At 45.0% G+C, this 18,106-nt stretch overlaps 1 protein-coding gene across 5 annotated transcripts in view; it reads right to left on the bottom strand.

Annotated features, from left to right (window-relative positions):
* MYO5A (myosin VA) overlaps positions 1–15,025 on the bottom strand; it is a 98,661-nt gene extending 83,636 nt beyond the window's left edge. For 4 of the 5 annotated variants that reach the window (XM_040076945.2, XM_040076933.1, XM_058422330.1 and 1 more), the window contains exon 1: positions 14,862–15,019. In XM_040076945.2, the coding sequence (XP_039932879.1) occupies positions 14,862–14,888 (27 nt within the window). In that variant the 5' untranslated portion in view covers positions 14,889–15,019. Of the gene's footprint in view, positions 1–14,861 lie in introns of all 5 variants that reach the window. The other variant, XM_058422329.1, reaches the window with a different exon arrangement.
* Positions 15,026–18,106: the final 3,081 nt, after the last annotated feature.

Here is an 18,106-nt window from a genome sequence, read left to right as displayed (position 1 = left end):
GATCCATGGGCAGTCCCAAGGACACACTGCACTCCTTTCAGAGTGCTGCTGCTGCCTGCACTCTGCAAAGTCAGACAGGATTTTACTCCTGTCTCATAAAAATACCAAGTAACCAGGGAGGATCGGAAAGAAGAGCGTCTCTATGGACAAGTGGGCTGCTGCAAAGCCTCTGACCAACTCATCTTAACTCTTCTTAGGGCTGGAGGGAAACAGAAACACTAATTATGGAAAAAAAAAAAAAATCCTAACAGAAATTAACATTTTCTTGAAGGCAGTAGCACTCTTTGGGCATGGAGAGTATTTTCTGTCTTGTTGCTCAGCAACAGCCATTTATAAACATCTTGCAGATTTTAAAGTCAGATATTTAGAAAGAAATAATTAAAAAAGAAATTTATATCATGATGTGCAGTAAGGGAAATATAAGTGACAATTTGTACTAATCTTTTATCTAAACAACAATCCCACATAGTTAGTTGATCTCACAGGAAGATCAAAAGCCCAGTGTTACTCTGTCTCATGGGAATTCCCTGACCAGCCACAAGCAGAGCTCCCAAACAGTATCCAGGGGCCAGCAGTGACCCAGGCTCTGAGCCACCCCCTAGGATATCACCAGCTATGAGCTTGCATGCCACTGATACTGGGTCTGCAAATCCAGCTCAGTTATGCACGAAAGGCACTGCATCCTTCACCAGGCACAAGGAAACTCTTCGAATTGCGGCTCAATGAGAAAAGGTCTGTTATATTTGAGTACTTCATCTACCCTATAAATATCCACTACACTTGAATTGTAAGGATATAAAAGCTTACCCCCCTCCCCCTTCTTTCAAGCATTTTTTACAAGGTATTCTTTGTATCTGGGGCCTGGGGGCTTGAAGCAACAAAAGCAGTTTGTATGTAGTTTGCCAAACATGCCTCGATTGTACACAGAACAATCAAAAACCATCAGCATCCCACACAGATTCACTGCAGCAAGATCTGCATCCTCAGCCATCGGAAAAAGGTCCATTGACTCACATTTAGCTGAAACTTTACCTTACTTCAAAGGGATGCAAAAAAGGCTAAATCCCAAATACAGGATATCTATATACACTGAAATTCAGAGAAAATTACCACCCTGCAAATCTACACCTTGGGCCCGACATCGAAGCCAAAAAACGTAGATTTACTTTAAACTATCAAATCTATCAAAGAACAGTTATAGTCCAAGGTTGTAATGGGTAAGATTGTCCTACAAAACATTTTTAAGGAGTTAAAACACACGAAATGTTTAAAAGTCGTGCATTTTCTGCACCTTTAAAAACACAGCTTTCAATATTTCACGTTGATTGTACTCAACCTTCTCTTCAAAATGTCGTACAGAGGGAGAGATGTGGTTTGTATCAGCTGTTATAAACCCAGACAATACTCAGCTATCAAAATGCTGCCCTTTCATCCCCCTGAGCTGCTGCCTGCGGGAAGAGCTCTTGTTAGCTCCTGCTGTCCTCCACAGATCCCCTTCCACAGGCTCTTCTCCAGCCTCCCCAAGCAGGCAGCCATCCTCAGCCAGCGGCCACAGCTACACCTTGTACTCTGTAATTTACTGGGCATGGGACGCCAGCAGCTGAAACCCACTGGGCAGCCAAGGGAAGCCACATGCAACTGCTTGGGTACCTCCTGGACTGGCCTTCATGGTGCTTCTGAGGGGGTTTAATCAAGGCTGTATGATCAATTACAGAAAATGAGACCCGTTTCACAAAGTGGCCTGGCCAGTCTGGTAAAAGAGAAGCACAGTGAGATCCTTCCTTATGTCCCTGCCACTACCAGGAGCCCATGGGGGTGGGATGGCACGGAGTGATGCTCCTGCACCTCTGGCCTGAGGCTCCCCCCTCCCATTCTCCACCAGTCACCAGCAAACTTGCAGTGTAATAACTCACCCAACCCCCTCAGCGAACTCAGTAAACTAGCACTGCTGGTTTATTCCATGCAGAATGCTATTCTTGTTTAGTTCAGTATGCTTCTCAAAAAAAACCAAACATGTTCATTTAAAGTAAATCAGGCTTAAAAATACATAGTCACAGAAACAGCAATGCTGAAGAAAATTTTGTGTTTGAAAGAGTTTTGATTTCTAGACCTGTCAGAGGAATGAATGCGGCTCGGAAGAATCTTCAGGAAAGATGGCAATAACAGTGAGATCAAACCCATCAATGCTCTGGACACTGCTTGAGACACAAAACAGCTGAACAACCACAATAAGGTTGGCAAAAACATCGAGCAGAAGCGTGACGCCTACCTCAGACTGAGAGACGGGAAAATATTCTGACTCATGTAAAATTTCATTTGGGGTCATACCCACACAGAGGAGCAAACGCTGAACTGCAATTCGATCCATACCACCAGAATGAAGGCCAGCAAGGAATTACACGCAAGTGATTTCAAAAAGAAGTTAATTATAAGTCTGCCTGAAAACTCACAATTCATCCAACCTGAAAAACGTGTTACAAGAATTGTACAAGAATGGTCACAAAAAATTTAAGGGCAAATGAAACAACTGCAGTTACCCAGAATATTCAGCTAATGAACACGTTGCCCTGAAGAAACCGCATTAGGAAAAGGATGTATGATTTCATGTTTATGTGCTTACAGTGAATGCTGCTCTGATTTAAAAACTTTAAAATAGCCTACACCTAAGAACACAAAAAAATATTCAACACAATTAACAGCACGGGTGTCTAAATTTAAGATTCAAGAACACTAACACTGTAAGGGTAAATAAAACAAGTGGCTGCAGGATTTTAACATCAAGACGATGTAAACCATAATATGGATTTGACAGCACAAATGCAGAAACAGATATAACTTCCAGACCCCTGATAGAAATTCAGTCCAGACCTCACGTTTCTTCTGTATTTTTCATGCTGATGTCACACAATGAAATGCTGATTTTACTTTGTCAAGTTCTCAGATGGATTTAAGATCTCACAGAATCCTTCTACAATTATTTTCCCCAAAGTTTCTAGAAACCTCACGGACGGGAGACAGAAACCCTGAATCCCTGCTCTCGCCTCCCAGCCAGCCCCAGCTCAGCTCCGGGTGGAAGGGGCTGCAGCTGGGCGCTCCTGCCTCACACACACAGCAGAGGAAACCTTCACCCTGTGTCTGCACAGAGCCATCTGCAGCGCTGCCATGAGATTATCTGCTGTGTCCAGCACTTGCTTATGCAGGATGGGAAAATAAAGGGCAGTATTGATCAGACAGACGCCCTGCACCGTGCCGTGCCACAGCACTGCAGCTTGGGACAAGTGACCAAGAAGCACTGGAGCCACAACTGCTCACCTAGCTCACACAGGTGAAATAAGGCTACAGCTTCTGCTATCTGCAAAACATCTGGAGCATGGACAATTGCTGACTTAACTGTGAAAGTTTCATTTAAAAGTTAAACAAAATATATTTGAGAGTAGATAAGGCTGTACTTTTCTGAGTGTCCTTCAGTAAAGCTGAGCTCAAGTCCAAAAGCACCATCTGGTTTTTACTTAATTCCAAAAAGCCACATTTAAAGTAAAACACCAAAGTGAGGTTTTAAAAGGCAAAGATTTACTGAGTGTTTTTAGTTAGGCCAACATAGAAGCCCCAGCTGAGATGTAGCTGCATCATTAGAACAGAGCTTTTACTGACTTAGCTCGAGTTCTTCAAGGAGAACTAGTTTTACTCAGCTAACCCAGAGCATAGCTGTCATCATGGACCAGCACACACCACAGACACCTCTCTCTCTGCTCCAGCAGCAAACTGACACCAGTGAAGCACATCTAATGAAGCCATATTCAGTTCCATCAGTTTTTCATGGGACATTAACGGTAATTTACAGCAAGTCCCCACACAAGGAAACCAGAGTGACCTGATATGAATGACCTGGCAAGCTCAAACTCAAAACCAGCAAGCAGTCAAACCTCCCCAAGAGCTGCCCCTCCTCCACAAGGGAAAAGCAGAACTGAGGTTAGTGGCCACAGAGCCGCTCTCAAAAACGCCCCAGCCATTTCTTCCTCTGGACCACCAGCCCCTCAAGATGAGCACAAGGAGGTGCCGGGTGCTGTGAGCACCCCAGCCCCACTGCCCCAGCAGCACCCCACCAGAGCAGTGCTAACCTCGCCCGGTTATAACAGCAGCGTACGGGAAACCCCTGTGCTGCAGAGAGGGGAAATCACACCCTGCCACACTAGCTGAAGCACACTTTAAAGCATTCCACATTCAGCCTCAGAGAAACTATTCCATTGCTTTTCTCTACAAGTGTTGTCTCTTTGATTGCTTGCAAAAAGTTCAAATCAGTTTTACGTTTCTGATATGTGAGACTGTCACAAGGAAGAAGTGCACTCAGACATAAAATTCTAACAACTTCTGCAATTGCTTCTCCTCTTGCAAGATTTTTCTAAGTGAGACTTAGAATCTCCTAAACAATGAATTCAATGTCTGGCATGTTTGATATAGTCATGTATGTATCTCCAAGATCATAAGTCCAAACTCAAATCCTTATTAACAAACTCTTATACTGTCATACTATGATACTAGTAAGCACTAAGCCTAGCTATACAGACCTATATTAAAACAAACAAACAAAAAAATTGAACATATTCTACTTACTTTAACATACATATAGTCTAAAACTTCTATTTCCATCCCATATCTCCTGCAGCAGAAACTTTCAGAGGCAGCTGGTGTTTCCTTTCCAGGCAAAATAGGCTCAACCTCCAGGGAACATATTTCCATCTCTCTTGTGTTGGTGTACACTAAATCATAAAGCAACTTGGGAATCTCTCGCTCTGGCTTCCTCAGCAAAACAACTGAGGTCATCTGCTTTAAAGACATTTATGAATAACCCATGGAGTCTGCAGAGAGTAACGTGTGACAAGCCATGTTGGGGCAATGAATTCCCTCATTGTTAGACTACCTCATAGTATTTTTAGTTATTTGTCCAGCTCTACAAAGCTCAAGAGTGTCCTCCTGTACAACACAAAGCAGTTGCAAAATTCTCTTGTCCCGTGATAATCAAATGGAAGAACTCAAGGACACCATTGGTAATTGGAGCAAGAGTTTATGATTTTTCTTGTCCATGGGTAAGTACATCATTCAAATCAGAAGTCCCTGTTTTTCCATATTTAGGACTGTCAAATTAGAAACATGCAGTTTACATCTACCCATACAGCAACCTTGGAAAACAACATGACAAATCACATGCCATACTTAACCCTGTGGTAGCTGCTCTAAACACAGAACGAGAGCGCTTCAAAGCAATGCTGCTGCAGCCTTTACATTTGATGTTAAAGCGAGGGATCTCATCAGACCACAGTGTAAGAAGTGTGGAAGAGTCTGCCCTCAACCTCCCCACTGCCTCCTAAGAGCCGAATAAACCCAACAAGCCACATCTGCTAACTGCCAGGGGCAATGTGCATTACCCTAACAGCCTCACCTACCTACAGCCACACCTGAAGCTGGGTTAAAAGGCAAAAATGGAGACTTGATGAGCGGTGAGGGAAATGCAACAGCTTTCAAGGTGTTCACAAAGTAACCACAACTTTCACCAAGCAGCGTGGAGCTGACAGACACAAAAACACAGCTGCATCCTGCATTCCTGACTGACTCTCCTCCAGTCTAATCTTTGTATTGCTCCCTCAAACCATCCATGATCATGGTGACTTCTCACTGATACTTGTTTTTTGGTATGATGTTTGTACCTTCTTTTCCCTCAGCATTCTAAGAAGCTTTACTCCAGCCTTGAGTACCTCCATAGCATTATTATTCTGGGGAAGATCTTGCTATTGTTCCTGACTAACATGCCAAAGGAACTAAATCCATGCCACTAAGGAGACAGAAGGTGTAAAACACAAGATCACTGCTTCTGTAAGTAATCCATTTGCACCTTCTTCAAAATTTACATTAAAATTTGCAGACACTCACATTAAAAGTTGGGTCAGTATCTGCAATCCACAGACATTCAGCCGGAGTGAAGTCTTTAAACTTCATTAGCAGTGCCTAATGTTTCCTGTGCTTATCTTTGAGTTCCTTAATATCCACAATTCAGCAAGGAAGGCATTCTCTAATGTAACCACACTAAGTACTCAGCCCCTTTAAAAAAAAAAAAAACCAGAACCCACACAAACTGTTTTAATAGCATTGATTTCTTCTTTATATTTTATTTGTATATAAACAGACTGACACGTAGAAACAAACTACTAAGTACTGCAACTAGCTGCAAGCAGCAAGCAAAGCAGATGTTCTGTGACAGAGAAGGCCCAGGTTACGACCTGGATGACCAGGAAGATCCCCAAATCACCAAGATCATCAGCTCGATCACTCTGCCTTTTTCATGTTTGTGCAGTGCTGGGCACTGGGCAGCCCAGGTTAACCATCCCACACAGTGTTCCATGTCAGGCTGCTCCCTGGAGCAAATTGCAAACATGGACTGTGCTCAAAGATGAGTGGCACCATGAGATGGCATGAGATAGTCCTGAAAGTGGAAGCTTCTGCTGAAAATACACTCTGGTTATTAAACATTAAAACTGGGCTTTAAGTAGACAGGTCCTAACTTATTGCAACGCTGCATACACTGAGTTTTCCTCAGAGAACTTGACAAAAACATCCCTAGGAAGTTTTAGTTTGTTTTCCCTCACAAACCACTCTTAACAGCTATAGGACAGCAAAGTTATTTCCTTGCCATAAGAAGAAATAGAGAATAAAGAGCTTGATCTTTCAGATTTATATGCTCGATTTCAAAGCGTAAAATTAAGCAATGCGTGATTACTCACACAGGATAAAGAGAAATCTTTGCAGTATCAGGCTTGAGCAAATCCAGGGTTAAGCAAAGCCAAGGAACACTGAGAACAAGGAAGAAATGATGCAGTCCTAGGCAGAGGGTGGCACTGGCACAGGCATGTAGCACTGTTCTCTGCCAGGAGTCACCAAAAGCCTCACCACTGGTGTTGGCAAACAATTCCTTAGCAACCCAATCATACAACTCTGCATCGTGAATCCAGCTTCAAAGTAAAGCCAGCAGAAGGGAAAGTTACTGTACAAAGAGCCAGTGAATTCAAAACAATCTGAATTTTCTCTGTCTCCCATGACTTTTAGATAACAGGTTTAATTGCATGCCTAATGCATTTCCACTTACTTAAAAGTTTTGATATCAATTTGAACCAGCCAAACCTTAAGAGACATCATCCCCGTTCTAGCATATCTTGAGTGGGGTTATGGTGCATGGAAATCAGCAGAAAGACACAGTTTGATGAAAAAGTCAGTGTCACAGACATGATGTAAATTTCCAAGAACCGTGGGTTTATTTCTGACCATAACACCATATTTTCCTGCAACAACAACCACCTGTTATTAAGGATAGGTAGGAATTTCTTCCCTGCTATTTCAGCAGCAGAGAAGACAGACAGAAGGTACATTCTGCTGCTTCAACTCATTCGAGTAGCTTGCTAATGAAGCATCAGGAACAACAGCCTTGCCCAAACGCTGCTCCTTGGCCCTGGGCCCAACTGTTCAAATACCCACGACCAGCGTCAAGCACGATACACGCAGGAGTAAACACTGCTCCACTACAGTGAGCACAAAATTAGATCAGACATGAGCTCTGCACCTTCCAGCACACGACAGAAAACCCAGCCAAGCCAAGGAGCTCAGACTCTGCTCATCCCTAACTTCATACATGCAGCAAGCCAAGGTGACTTTAATCAAGAGGCACCAAACAAATCCCTGACTCACTTTTATCAGAGGAGCTCTTGCTGCTTGACAGCACAAAGCAAAGCTGGGTCCATCATCTCCCCTCTAGCCAAGATGCCTTTCAAACCAGCAACATCTGTACATGTGCTCATATATGCATGCAGCTGTCAAAGGCCCCAGTAATACAAGCAAAACTTCAATAACTAAATATTTGCTTTGTATATCCTTTACTTTGTGCTGTCAAGGAATGAAACCCAAATTCAATGAATGTGCATAAATTACTGTATGAATATAATAAATAATTATGCATTATTGTGTATAAATATCTAAAGGAGGGGTGCCAAGAGGAGGCTCTTCTCAGTGGTGCTGAGCAACACAGCAAGAGCTAACAGAAGAAACCCTTGCTCAGAAGTTCCATCCTAATATGAGGAAGAACTTCTTTACTGGGCAGTGACTGAGCACTGGAACAGGCTGCCCAGACAGGGTGTGAAATCTCCCTCACTTCAGATATTCAGAACTACCTGGGCACAGTCCGGTGCCCCGTGTAAGCAGTAAGCAAGTAAGGGAGGCTGGCCCAGATGACCCACGGCCAACCTGACCCTTCTGTCACTCTGTGAATGTCCCCAAAGGCCAGCCCAAGCTCCTCGAGGTGTGCTGCAGCGGCTGATCCAGGCACAGACCCAGAGCAGGCTTGCCAGCTGCACACTGCCTTCCCTCACAGCAGAAACCACCGCTGCTTAACCTCACTGCTGCTTCTCGCTTCTTTAAAATCCTTCTAAAAATAGACAGTGCAGAAACAGTGCAGCCATGTGATACTGGACATTTGTGTGACTTCCTCCAATTCAGCTGGCTCAGTGAGCACATTTCAATAACAAAAACGCTTTCTTTAGTTCAATACAGATTAGGCAATGAGTCTCATAAAGACAGAGACAAACTACTTTGTTATTAGAGCACATGGAGAGAATTTAAATTCCCAAAGGTCCCACAAGCAAGCCCTCAGAGTTGGATACATCTTTCTGTCTCTTACAACTCAACCTGGAGCTCTCTGGCTCAACCAAAGATAATCATGGTGGTCATTACACACATTTTCTGACATAGCAGGAGCTTGGTAGCACTTTATCTGATCATTTATTTATCGAAAAAATAAGAGTAATCCATCTGGCACATGTTATAAAATCACTGCAATAGGAATAGACTGCAAATAACCAGTGGCAGCTCCATGCACATACATTACTATTCTGTAAGCGTTGCTAGTGACAATTTGGGGGGGATCCCACATAATCCACTACTATTACCAGGTAAATGTTTTAACATGACACCCAAAGAATTGAAGAAACGAGACCAATTATTATAAATGGAACCTTCACAGTTCTTTAAATGTAACAAAGAACTCACATAACTTCCGAGATTAGGTCTACAGAAAAGAAAGAAAAGAAGAAAAGCATTTTCAAATACAAAGCTAATATCATCCCTCCTCAAAGGTAGCTCTGAGTGACACTGCACTTTCAGCGTTCCATTAGGACTACAGGATGCACCCTCCCAGAAGCTATTTGCAGGCTGTGAGAAGCTTTCACAAACAGCTTGGTATCTCCTTGACCCCACCAGGGTGGCATCACTGCCTCCTCCAGACACACTCAGCCCCCAGAGGAGCAGCTCTGGTACAGAGCGGGCTCCAACTCAAACCACGGCTTGCCTTGCTTCCCAAGGCTCAGCTTATTTTACCCACAGATTGCTGACCCGTCACAAAACTGCTGCTGGAAAGCTAAGAGCTTTCTCGGTTTCTTCAGCCTTGGCTGACATCTGACTACAGAGAACAGGCTTTTTTACAAAAACATAATAAAACGTCAGGGTTAGGTTAAACCAAGTATTGTTGGACTGTTGGGTAATTACATCCTCAACACCTTCAGTTTGAAGGCAATAGGAATAAAATGGGTGCACACCATCGAGACTTGTCACTGGCAGAGCTGCCATCACGTTTATTCCAGTGGCACAGCAGGTCCCCCAGGCAGAGAAGCAGCTGAGCTATTCCTTGTTCCACTGCTGTGTTAGGCTTTAAGAAGAGGCAGAGTACAGCTACGGAAGATCCTGTGAAGACTCGCTGCCATGCTCAGGAGCAACTCCTTGAGAGCTCACGTTTGATTCTGCAAGAGCCTCTCTGCTCTGAACCGTGCAGCTCCAAGCAGAGCAGGAGGTCCAAGCTGCGCCTGAACAACTCCCATCTGTGCACTGATGGGCACCAGAGCTCTGGAAGGACCGAGCAGAGACCTACTGAGACACTGGTTACTGATTAATGCTTACAGAACGCTCAGATCACTGGCAATACTTTTGTTGCAAATTGCAGGACACCTAAAAGTTTTCCTGAGGATATTTTCTGATGTTTGTATAGTTTCAAGCCTAATCAACAGGAAAGGAGATTCAATCTGTGAAACAGATAGCAACTAACAAGCTCTAAGTGATGTCCAGGTGTTTGAAAGACAGAAGTATTTGTTGGTAGAATTGCCTCATTAAGGTTATGGCTTGACACACTCCAGTGAGCTCAGGCCTACAGGGAGGTTAACAAAGCTTGGGAAGAAGGACCCTGACAGTGGACACACAGAATGCAGAATTTAGGGGCCACAGGGACATGTGACAGAACTCCCAGACAAGTAATAAAGCCAAATCAAGCAACTGTGCTGCATCAATTCTGACTGGGTAAAAGGTAGCTCCAGCAGGGGCAGATCCTGACCACACAGCCACCAACGCGGGAAATCACCAACCCAGGGAATCATCAACCCAAAAGAAGAGAAAGACTGAGCGTGCAATTAGCATGGGAATCATTAACCAATAGAAGACAGAACACTAATTAATAAGGGAACTAGGTGACTTGTAGCCAATGAACATTATTGCCTTTGTTTGCTAAACTGTGTAACTAGTGAGAAGTTTGGCAGTCGTGATGCTGGCTTTGTGGATTTGCCACCCAGCAGCCCTTTCTGTGCAGGGCTGCAACTGTATCTGACTTATTTAAAGTCAAATATCTCAACTTTGTGTGTGGATTGGCCTCTTGCACACCGGGTGAAAAAACCTACTCTAAAACAATAGTCTGCACAGCAATGTACAGGAGTACATAATTGCAGCAGCTTTTTTTAAACCCCAAGAAAAGCCCACTAACAGGCACAGCAATTTTGATTTAGTTACATTTTCTCTCTCATGCTCAGGTTGTTTTTTGCCGTATTTCCCTCCTCATGTAGCACTAACGTACCCAAGCAGAGCCATCACTTGGTCAGAATCTGCCGTTTGCTGGTTTTGCTTGCAAGGACCCAGCACAGCCAAGGAGGAGACCAGGCACCGTGACACCCCTGGCTTCACCCCCAGAGCAGCTGCTGCAGACAGCCCCGGGAAAGCAAGAAAGGGCCACTGGCAACGCTGGGGATAGCACAAGGAGCTTTTGTTCTATGCAGTTTCCTCTGACACTTCCCTAACTCGATTTACTGCTCATAAACCCTCAAACTGAACCATTTCAAGGTCATCTACTGAGATCAGCTTGCCCAGGCCATGCTCTCCACTGAAAACTGTTTACTGATTCCTCTGTGTTCAAATGAACATTTCCAGTCACTAGAACTGAAATTGGATTAGGCCCTATGCTAGGACCAAGCTAGCTGGAGCTAGCTCCCCCTCATCTCAAAGATAATGGAAAGGGAGGAGCACATTGGTAGCGGCAAGAATGCAAATAAATGCATGTCTGACTGAATGGATAAGTAAATAAATCAGTGCACTGCACACAGCCATACAAAAGGGAAACAGAAATCCCGAGAGGGCAAAGCAGCATGCTCTAGGAAAGCACAGCATGAAAGAGAAACAACTCAAACCCAGGGAAAAATAGATGGAAACAGAGAATAAAAATGTCACCTCTTCACTATGATTTTCAAAGAGGCAGCATAAACACAGTGTCTGATCTGTTTTGTTGATTTTTCTGTACAGGTGAGAAGAGCATGGGCTGGGGCTTGGTTTCACACCCCTGAAACTCACGAAGGTGACTTGCAACACAAAACATGGCAGTTTCAGCAAAGTAGTCAGATGAGTTCCAATTCTAGGCAGAGCATTCTCCCTTGTTCTATTTCCACAGAAATCAAATTACACTTAACAAAAAAGCCAGCACATGGCCTAGATTGTCCCTATCAATTTTTATGGGTCAGCAGAAGCAGGTATCTGTCTGTTGCTGGTCAACAGTTACAGAAATGCTGAAATGGATCAGTAACACCCAAGCATCGCTCAGTGGGGCTACAATGATCCAGGAACCACACCAAGATTCTCCCAAGTTTGTCTGCAAAGTCAAAGAGCCACAACTTTCAGAAATTAACTTACAGCAAGACCACCAATGCATATCCAGCAGGATATATATATCCAGCTAGCAATATATATCCAACAGGACAAGGCTCAAAAGCATAATGTTTCTAGTAAGAATGCCTGAGATATAATTCATGGAACAGATTTAAGCTGCTTCACCCCAAAATTAAAGCTAATGCCCTCAAGCAGAGTCTGAATTTGCACTGTCACAGGGCACAGGAATACAAAGTTTCCAGTGGGCACGGTTTGGGCCCACTGCCCACAACTAGTTTGTGAGCGTACTTGAGCCCTCTAATTTCACCTAAATCCAAATTTCTGGATTAACTACAACCACATCCAACTCCAAGGCTGGCTATATAGCCATCAAATTTAGAAACACATCTGGATGAATCAAAGCAATAGGGCTTTTACAGCAGTGAAAAAAATCTTCAAAAAATCTGTATCACGGGTTTCTAACAAAAAGTAATTTAGCATGGAAAAAGAAGAGTTCCTTTCAGCCATTTCAATATGTGGTTGGTATAGTGGGTGCTATTTTTATGTTGGTATGCAAAGAACCCAAATTTGAAGGGATAACACTAGCAAAGCTGGATACACTGGAGCATACAGCAGAGAGCCCCACTTCCACCACCCCAGGTGGAAATTAGTCTGTTCTGCCATTCTCAGACAGCACCTGAAGAAATGCTGACAACTTTGCAACACTGCCCATCCAGTCATTAACATAACTTTACCAACCACTGTGTGAAGTTACAGGAACACAGCCACCTGAACAACACAGGCAAGCTGGGATGGGGGCACCCAGTGGGAGAGGGCAAGGGAGCTGCCTTTGCTCCAGGGCACACACACTAACACACACAGCAGCAAATGTGCTGAAAATTCATCCCTGACCCTGCTTGCCAGCAAAATATCTATGCCAACACCATATGACAAGAGCTGATACTACACTGAAAGCTCTGGTACTTTAAGCAGCTGCCCTGAATGACAATCTCTGCATACCGGTTAAAAAAGATGTGAAACTCACTTTTTCTGTGCCTACATACATCTCTAAAGAGGACAAGAACAGCCTGTGGTGTGAAAGTGAAGCACAGACACAATCTCACCGGCCTTCATCACCCAGCGAGTCCCTGCTGCAGGATCATCCCTGCGCTTGTCTGACTTGGTGCTTGCTCTTTTTACCTCAGCATGCTTTGACCTTAAATCCATTATTTATGTTACCTAATCAAGGATGAGACACTGAATGCTATTCAAGCAGCATGCTGCCATTACTTGAGGAAAAAGCCAGCAGAGAGAGGAGACAGCAGAGTTTCTCTTGAGCGCCCAGCAGGTTTCCTACCCTGGCCTGCCCAGCTCTGAGCCAGGCCCTCCTCAGGAATTATGAGGGGCCCTGAGCTTTCCACTGTAACACAGTTCCAAGACAACAGCACACCCACATTTTTGGAACAGCTTCTGACCAAAGGATTCAACCACTCAGTGAAGAGAATTCAAGGTCAGATGAAGTTGGAAATAAAATATATTTTTTAAAAAAAACCAAAAAACCCCACAAGTATTCAGATCCACACTTTATGAGACATTTTAATTCCACAAGAAAAATATCAACAGAGAGAGAGAAATCAAAAACACATTTCTAAAATAACTCCTTACACAGAGAAAGTCTGTTGGGTGCCTGGAAACAACTCTGCAGTACCACAGCTCTCTTGACCAGAATGGTAAATTTCATCCCTTTGGGATAGTTCAAAGAGACGCTCTTGCATGAGATACAAAACACCAAGGTGTGCCATATCACTAATGAATTCAGTATTCTTTAGGGGGTGCAGGCATGCTCCTTACCTCTCACACTCAATCTCTCCACACAAATAAACTCTCAAACACAGGCAAGCAGTCCCGGTTGAAGGGACTGTCCTGCTTGATTTGTCCCGATGCACAGTCACTGTGCTGTTCCACCACTCCTGAGTGGGAGAACTCTACAAATAAGGACCTATTCATGTCAAAACAAAAAGTCTGTTCCCTTTCCTTCCTTGCAGAGTGCTAGACTGGGGACAATTCTGGAGTATTTCACTAAGTGGCTCAAGGACCTAGATGGCACGGCTTTCCTACCAACACTGACTGTGCAATCCTTTTGAAAGTAGCATTTGGAGTTTGCCATGTTGTGCTGCCCTGCTCAATTCCAGTGACCTCTGTCATCCCTTCTGCCCTTAAAGACCTGTTGTCTGTCATTTTTTTCAGATTTATGCTCTAGCTCAAGGCAGAGCAATTAAAACAATGCATTGCTAGGGGTGAAAACAACCATTTCCACATCTCGATTTGCAGGCTTTGCCATCAAGATGCACAGGACGGTAACTGTGTCCAGGCAGAGGCTAACGAGATACTAACACGCAAGACTAAAAAGATTAGAAAAATGTCTGATTAAAGAGCATATGAGAGTCACGCTGCGCATCACTGCTGACTGCAGGGCTTCTGAACGACTGCCAGAAGAATATAATCCAAAGGTGCAGTGTCACCAAAAAGCGTAGTTGAATATCAAAGCGCTCATGTCGTAGGAGCCGTTTCCCCCCGAGGAGCGGGCCGGCGTTCCCGAAGGCGATAACCGAGCCGCCCCACCGCATCCCGGCAGGGCGGGCGGGGCGGCACGGCGGCTCCCGCGGGCCCGGGGCGCCGAGCCCCTCCGGCCGCCGGTTTGCGGGCCCGGCTGGGGCTCCCGCCGGGGCCGGGGCCGGGGCCGGGGCCGGGGCCGGGGCACGGCAGCAGCGGACCCCGCCCTCGCCCTCTCCGCTCCGCTCCGCTCGGCCGGGCCGCGCTCCCCCGCCGCGCCCGCCCCGCCGCCCCGCGCAGCCCCGGCCCCGCGGCCGCCCTACCTTGGTGTAGAGCTCGGAGGCTGCCATGGCGCAGAGCGCGGGCGGGCGGCCCCTCTGCGGCAGCCCGGCGGCGGGAGGCGGGCGGGAGGAGGAGGAGGAGGAGGAGGAGGAGGAAGAGAAGGAGGAGGAGGAGGATGCTCAGGCGGCGGCCCGCGCCATGTTGCTGCTACCTGGCGGGCTCTGTGCATTGTGGGAGCGGCGGCGGGGACGGCGGGGACGCGGGGCGGGCGGCGCCATGCCTCCCACCGGCGGGCGGGACAGCGGCCCCGGCCCGTGCCGCGGCGCTCGGCCGCTGCCATCCCGGACCCCTGGGCATCGGGCAGTGGGGCTGCGCGCCCCCGCTCTGTGCCACAACCGGTATTCCTCCTCTCCCTCACCATCCTTTTTTTTTTTTTTCTTTCTTTAATTAATTTTATTTTTTCTTTCCTGCACTGAACAAATCATTCGTTATGTCATCGGGGGTGTTTATAAATTTTGGCTGGTCCCCAGCCCGTGCCCTGTTCGAGGCGCGGAGGAGGCTCCGCACCGCGGGCACGGCTCGGCGCAGGGAGCGGTCCGGTCTCTTCTCACGGGCGCCGGTCCTCTCTCAACGCAGGCGGGAGATGAGCCGCGTCTCTCTGGATCTACATCTGTGTCACAGCCTGCTGGAGCCTCTGTGTGCCTGGCTGCCATCCTACCACCAGTTATTCCCGTGGTGCAATTATTTCTCAGGTGTCAAGTTTTCCATTTCGGATTTGTTTTTTTGTTTTTGTTTTTTCTCCGATTCTATTCCCATCCTTCAAATTGTTTACAGCCTCCTTCATCCTGATTGCCTCTATCATTCAAACCCTTACTGAAAGCACTGAAGGGAAATGGGCCCAAACCAGTTCCTTCAATAATTAAGTCAACTCTCACCAAGACATGGAGGTATACACCTGTGAAAAGTTTAACATCAATGTTAAATGGGAATGAAAAGCGTAGTCCATATTCCAGCAAGGTCTCAGGATGACACCCAGCTCCTTTAAAATTTGTTAATGACTGTTTTGTACAGCTCAGGTTATGGTAAGAGTTCTTTTGACAGCAGAACTGAAGCTATTACTCTGTTTTCCTTTTCCACTTTGGAAATGTATCCTACTAGTGCAAGTGGTCCAAAACACAAAACAAGTTTGAAATAGGTAAGTTTGCCACGCTCTCCACTGAAGTGCTTTTGACTATTTGTCCTCTCTCAGAATTCAACTGTTTAGCTAACAGCTGTGTATTCAGTGGGCAGTGCCTGCACTGGTCCTGAAATTCACGACTACCAAAGAAACAGACAAATCTGTTTACAGAGAAACTGAACCATGAAAGTGACCAGTGTCAGAAGACACTATCCTGATTCCTAAAACACTCCCAATAGGTGCTTAGAGAGACTTTACTGCTGCTGTCTAGAAGGAGATGGAGAAAATAGCAAGCACAAATAGAAAATAGCCAAAGTGAAAATATGTAGCTTACTGAGCTGTTTGTATTAGGTGCAGATATATGGCGTTCACAGCTAGGAAACTAAGGTTAGCAAATACAAAATAGAGATTAAAAAACCACTTGATTCTGCTGGACGGGTTCAAAATTATGTGAACAGAATTTTAAAAATACATTCCTTCCCATATTCTGCCAGTATGTCCAGGTTTATCAACCATGACTTCTGTTGCTGTGCCACACCAGGAGCTCACTCCCAGCAGAAATGGACATTCACTCTTAGTGCTATAAAAAGCCCAGAACGGGTTCCTGGGAATTGCTGTCCTGGCCAGGGGTGAGGTTTTGGCTAAGCAGTCTGCATAGCTGCTCTTCATCTGTCTGCCAAGGTACATCTGAGAGATCTATACTAAAGCTACCAGTCATCTTTCACGTGCACCACTGAAGAGTGAACAACTGAAACTTCAGTTTTGTTTTCAGAAAGGACCTGGATCTCCCCTCTGTGTAATGCTTCATATCCGCTATTTTGAACCCTTTCGTCAGGATATCTATGCTAAATTCAAAGACACTCATTGCAGGACTCACCTGGACTGAGGATTACTGATCTCAGCCATTCACAGCTGGAGCTCAGGAGCCAAATGTAATTATGAGCCACAGCAAAAAATAGATATCCGAGTCCAAAATATGCTATGATTTGACACAATTTGCATAAACCAGGATTTCAAGTCTGCCATTAGGGACAGGAATTGGGGGCATTGAAAGTTGCCAAGAAATAACCACTTAGTAATGTAACCAGACTGACTATTTAAGACGCATCTCCTACATCAAGTATTTGCTGGCAACATTTTAAAAGACCTCATCTCTTACCTTGCACAACATCTTTTTGAAAAGATAGTATTTTTTTCAGAGTATAGATCCCAGAGTGTTCCAGATAACAATGTGTAGGTGATGTAATGGACACAGTCCACATGTAGAATTTTATAACTGAATGTTTATGCAAATTTTTTTCAGCAGCTACCAAGCATCTGTCCTATCTTTTTTCTTACATCTGTGTCCCATTCATATCTATGATCTGTTCAACTGTGGCAGAGAAATTCCCTTCTCACATAGGGCCTCCTGTTCTGTTGTCACACTATCCAACGAGCGAGCAGTGACTTCTCTGCCAAGCCCATATTCTCACACTACAAGGACCAGGCCTGGAGATTTTAGCTGTAGAAAACAAACAGGGCTGGTTTCAACCACTACTGATGGAACAGTTAAGAATTCTGAAATGTAATGCAAGAGATATGTAGGAAGAGAAGCAATCATGTACCATGCAGGTATGCAGACCGTAGAGGGTGTTACTGTAACCTTGGGGACTGAGCTAACTGTAAGTAACACCCCATGGGTCTGGAAGCTGGGCAAAAGATCATCACCTGAGCCTCAGGCTGACTGGGAATTTAGTGGGGATTTTTTCCAGCATAGTGGCTTCTGGAAATGTTGCCATATTTAGGCCAACAGTCTAAAGCAATGCAAACTTCTTTGCACCAAGCTGGTTCCCAGACATCCCCTTCATTCAGTGCAAGGGACCCAAACAATCACCTGTTACGGAGTTTTGAAACAATAAGCTTTAATTGCCTTAATAGAAAAATAAGCACTGAAATATATATAAATGTGATTACATTAAAGTAATTCTGTAGTCTAACATACTAGAAACCAAAGCCCAGTCATATTTTTAATGATACAGAGTAGCAAGATTTAGGGTTTAGAAATTTTCCATAGAGAATACCGAAGTATCTGGTATTGTTTAGGAAACAACAGTAAAGATGAGACAAACC

This window comes from Hirundo rustica, chromosome 13 (genome assembly GCF_015227805.2).
Source record: "Hirundo rustica isolate bHirRus1 chromosome 13, bHirRus1.pri.v3, whole genome shotgun sequence".
NCBI lineage: Eukaryota > Metazoa > Chordata > Aves > Passeriformes > Hirundinidae > Hirundo > Hirundo rustica.
Note: the sequence above shows the minus strand (reverse complement) of the source record. Positions and strands in the feature narration are given on the sequence as shown.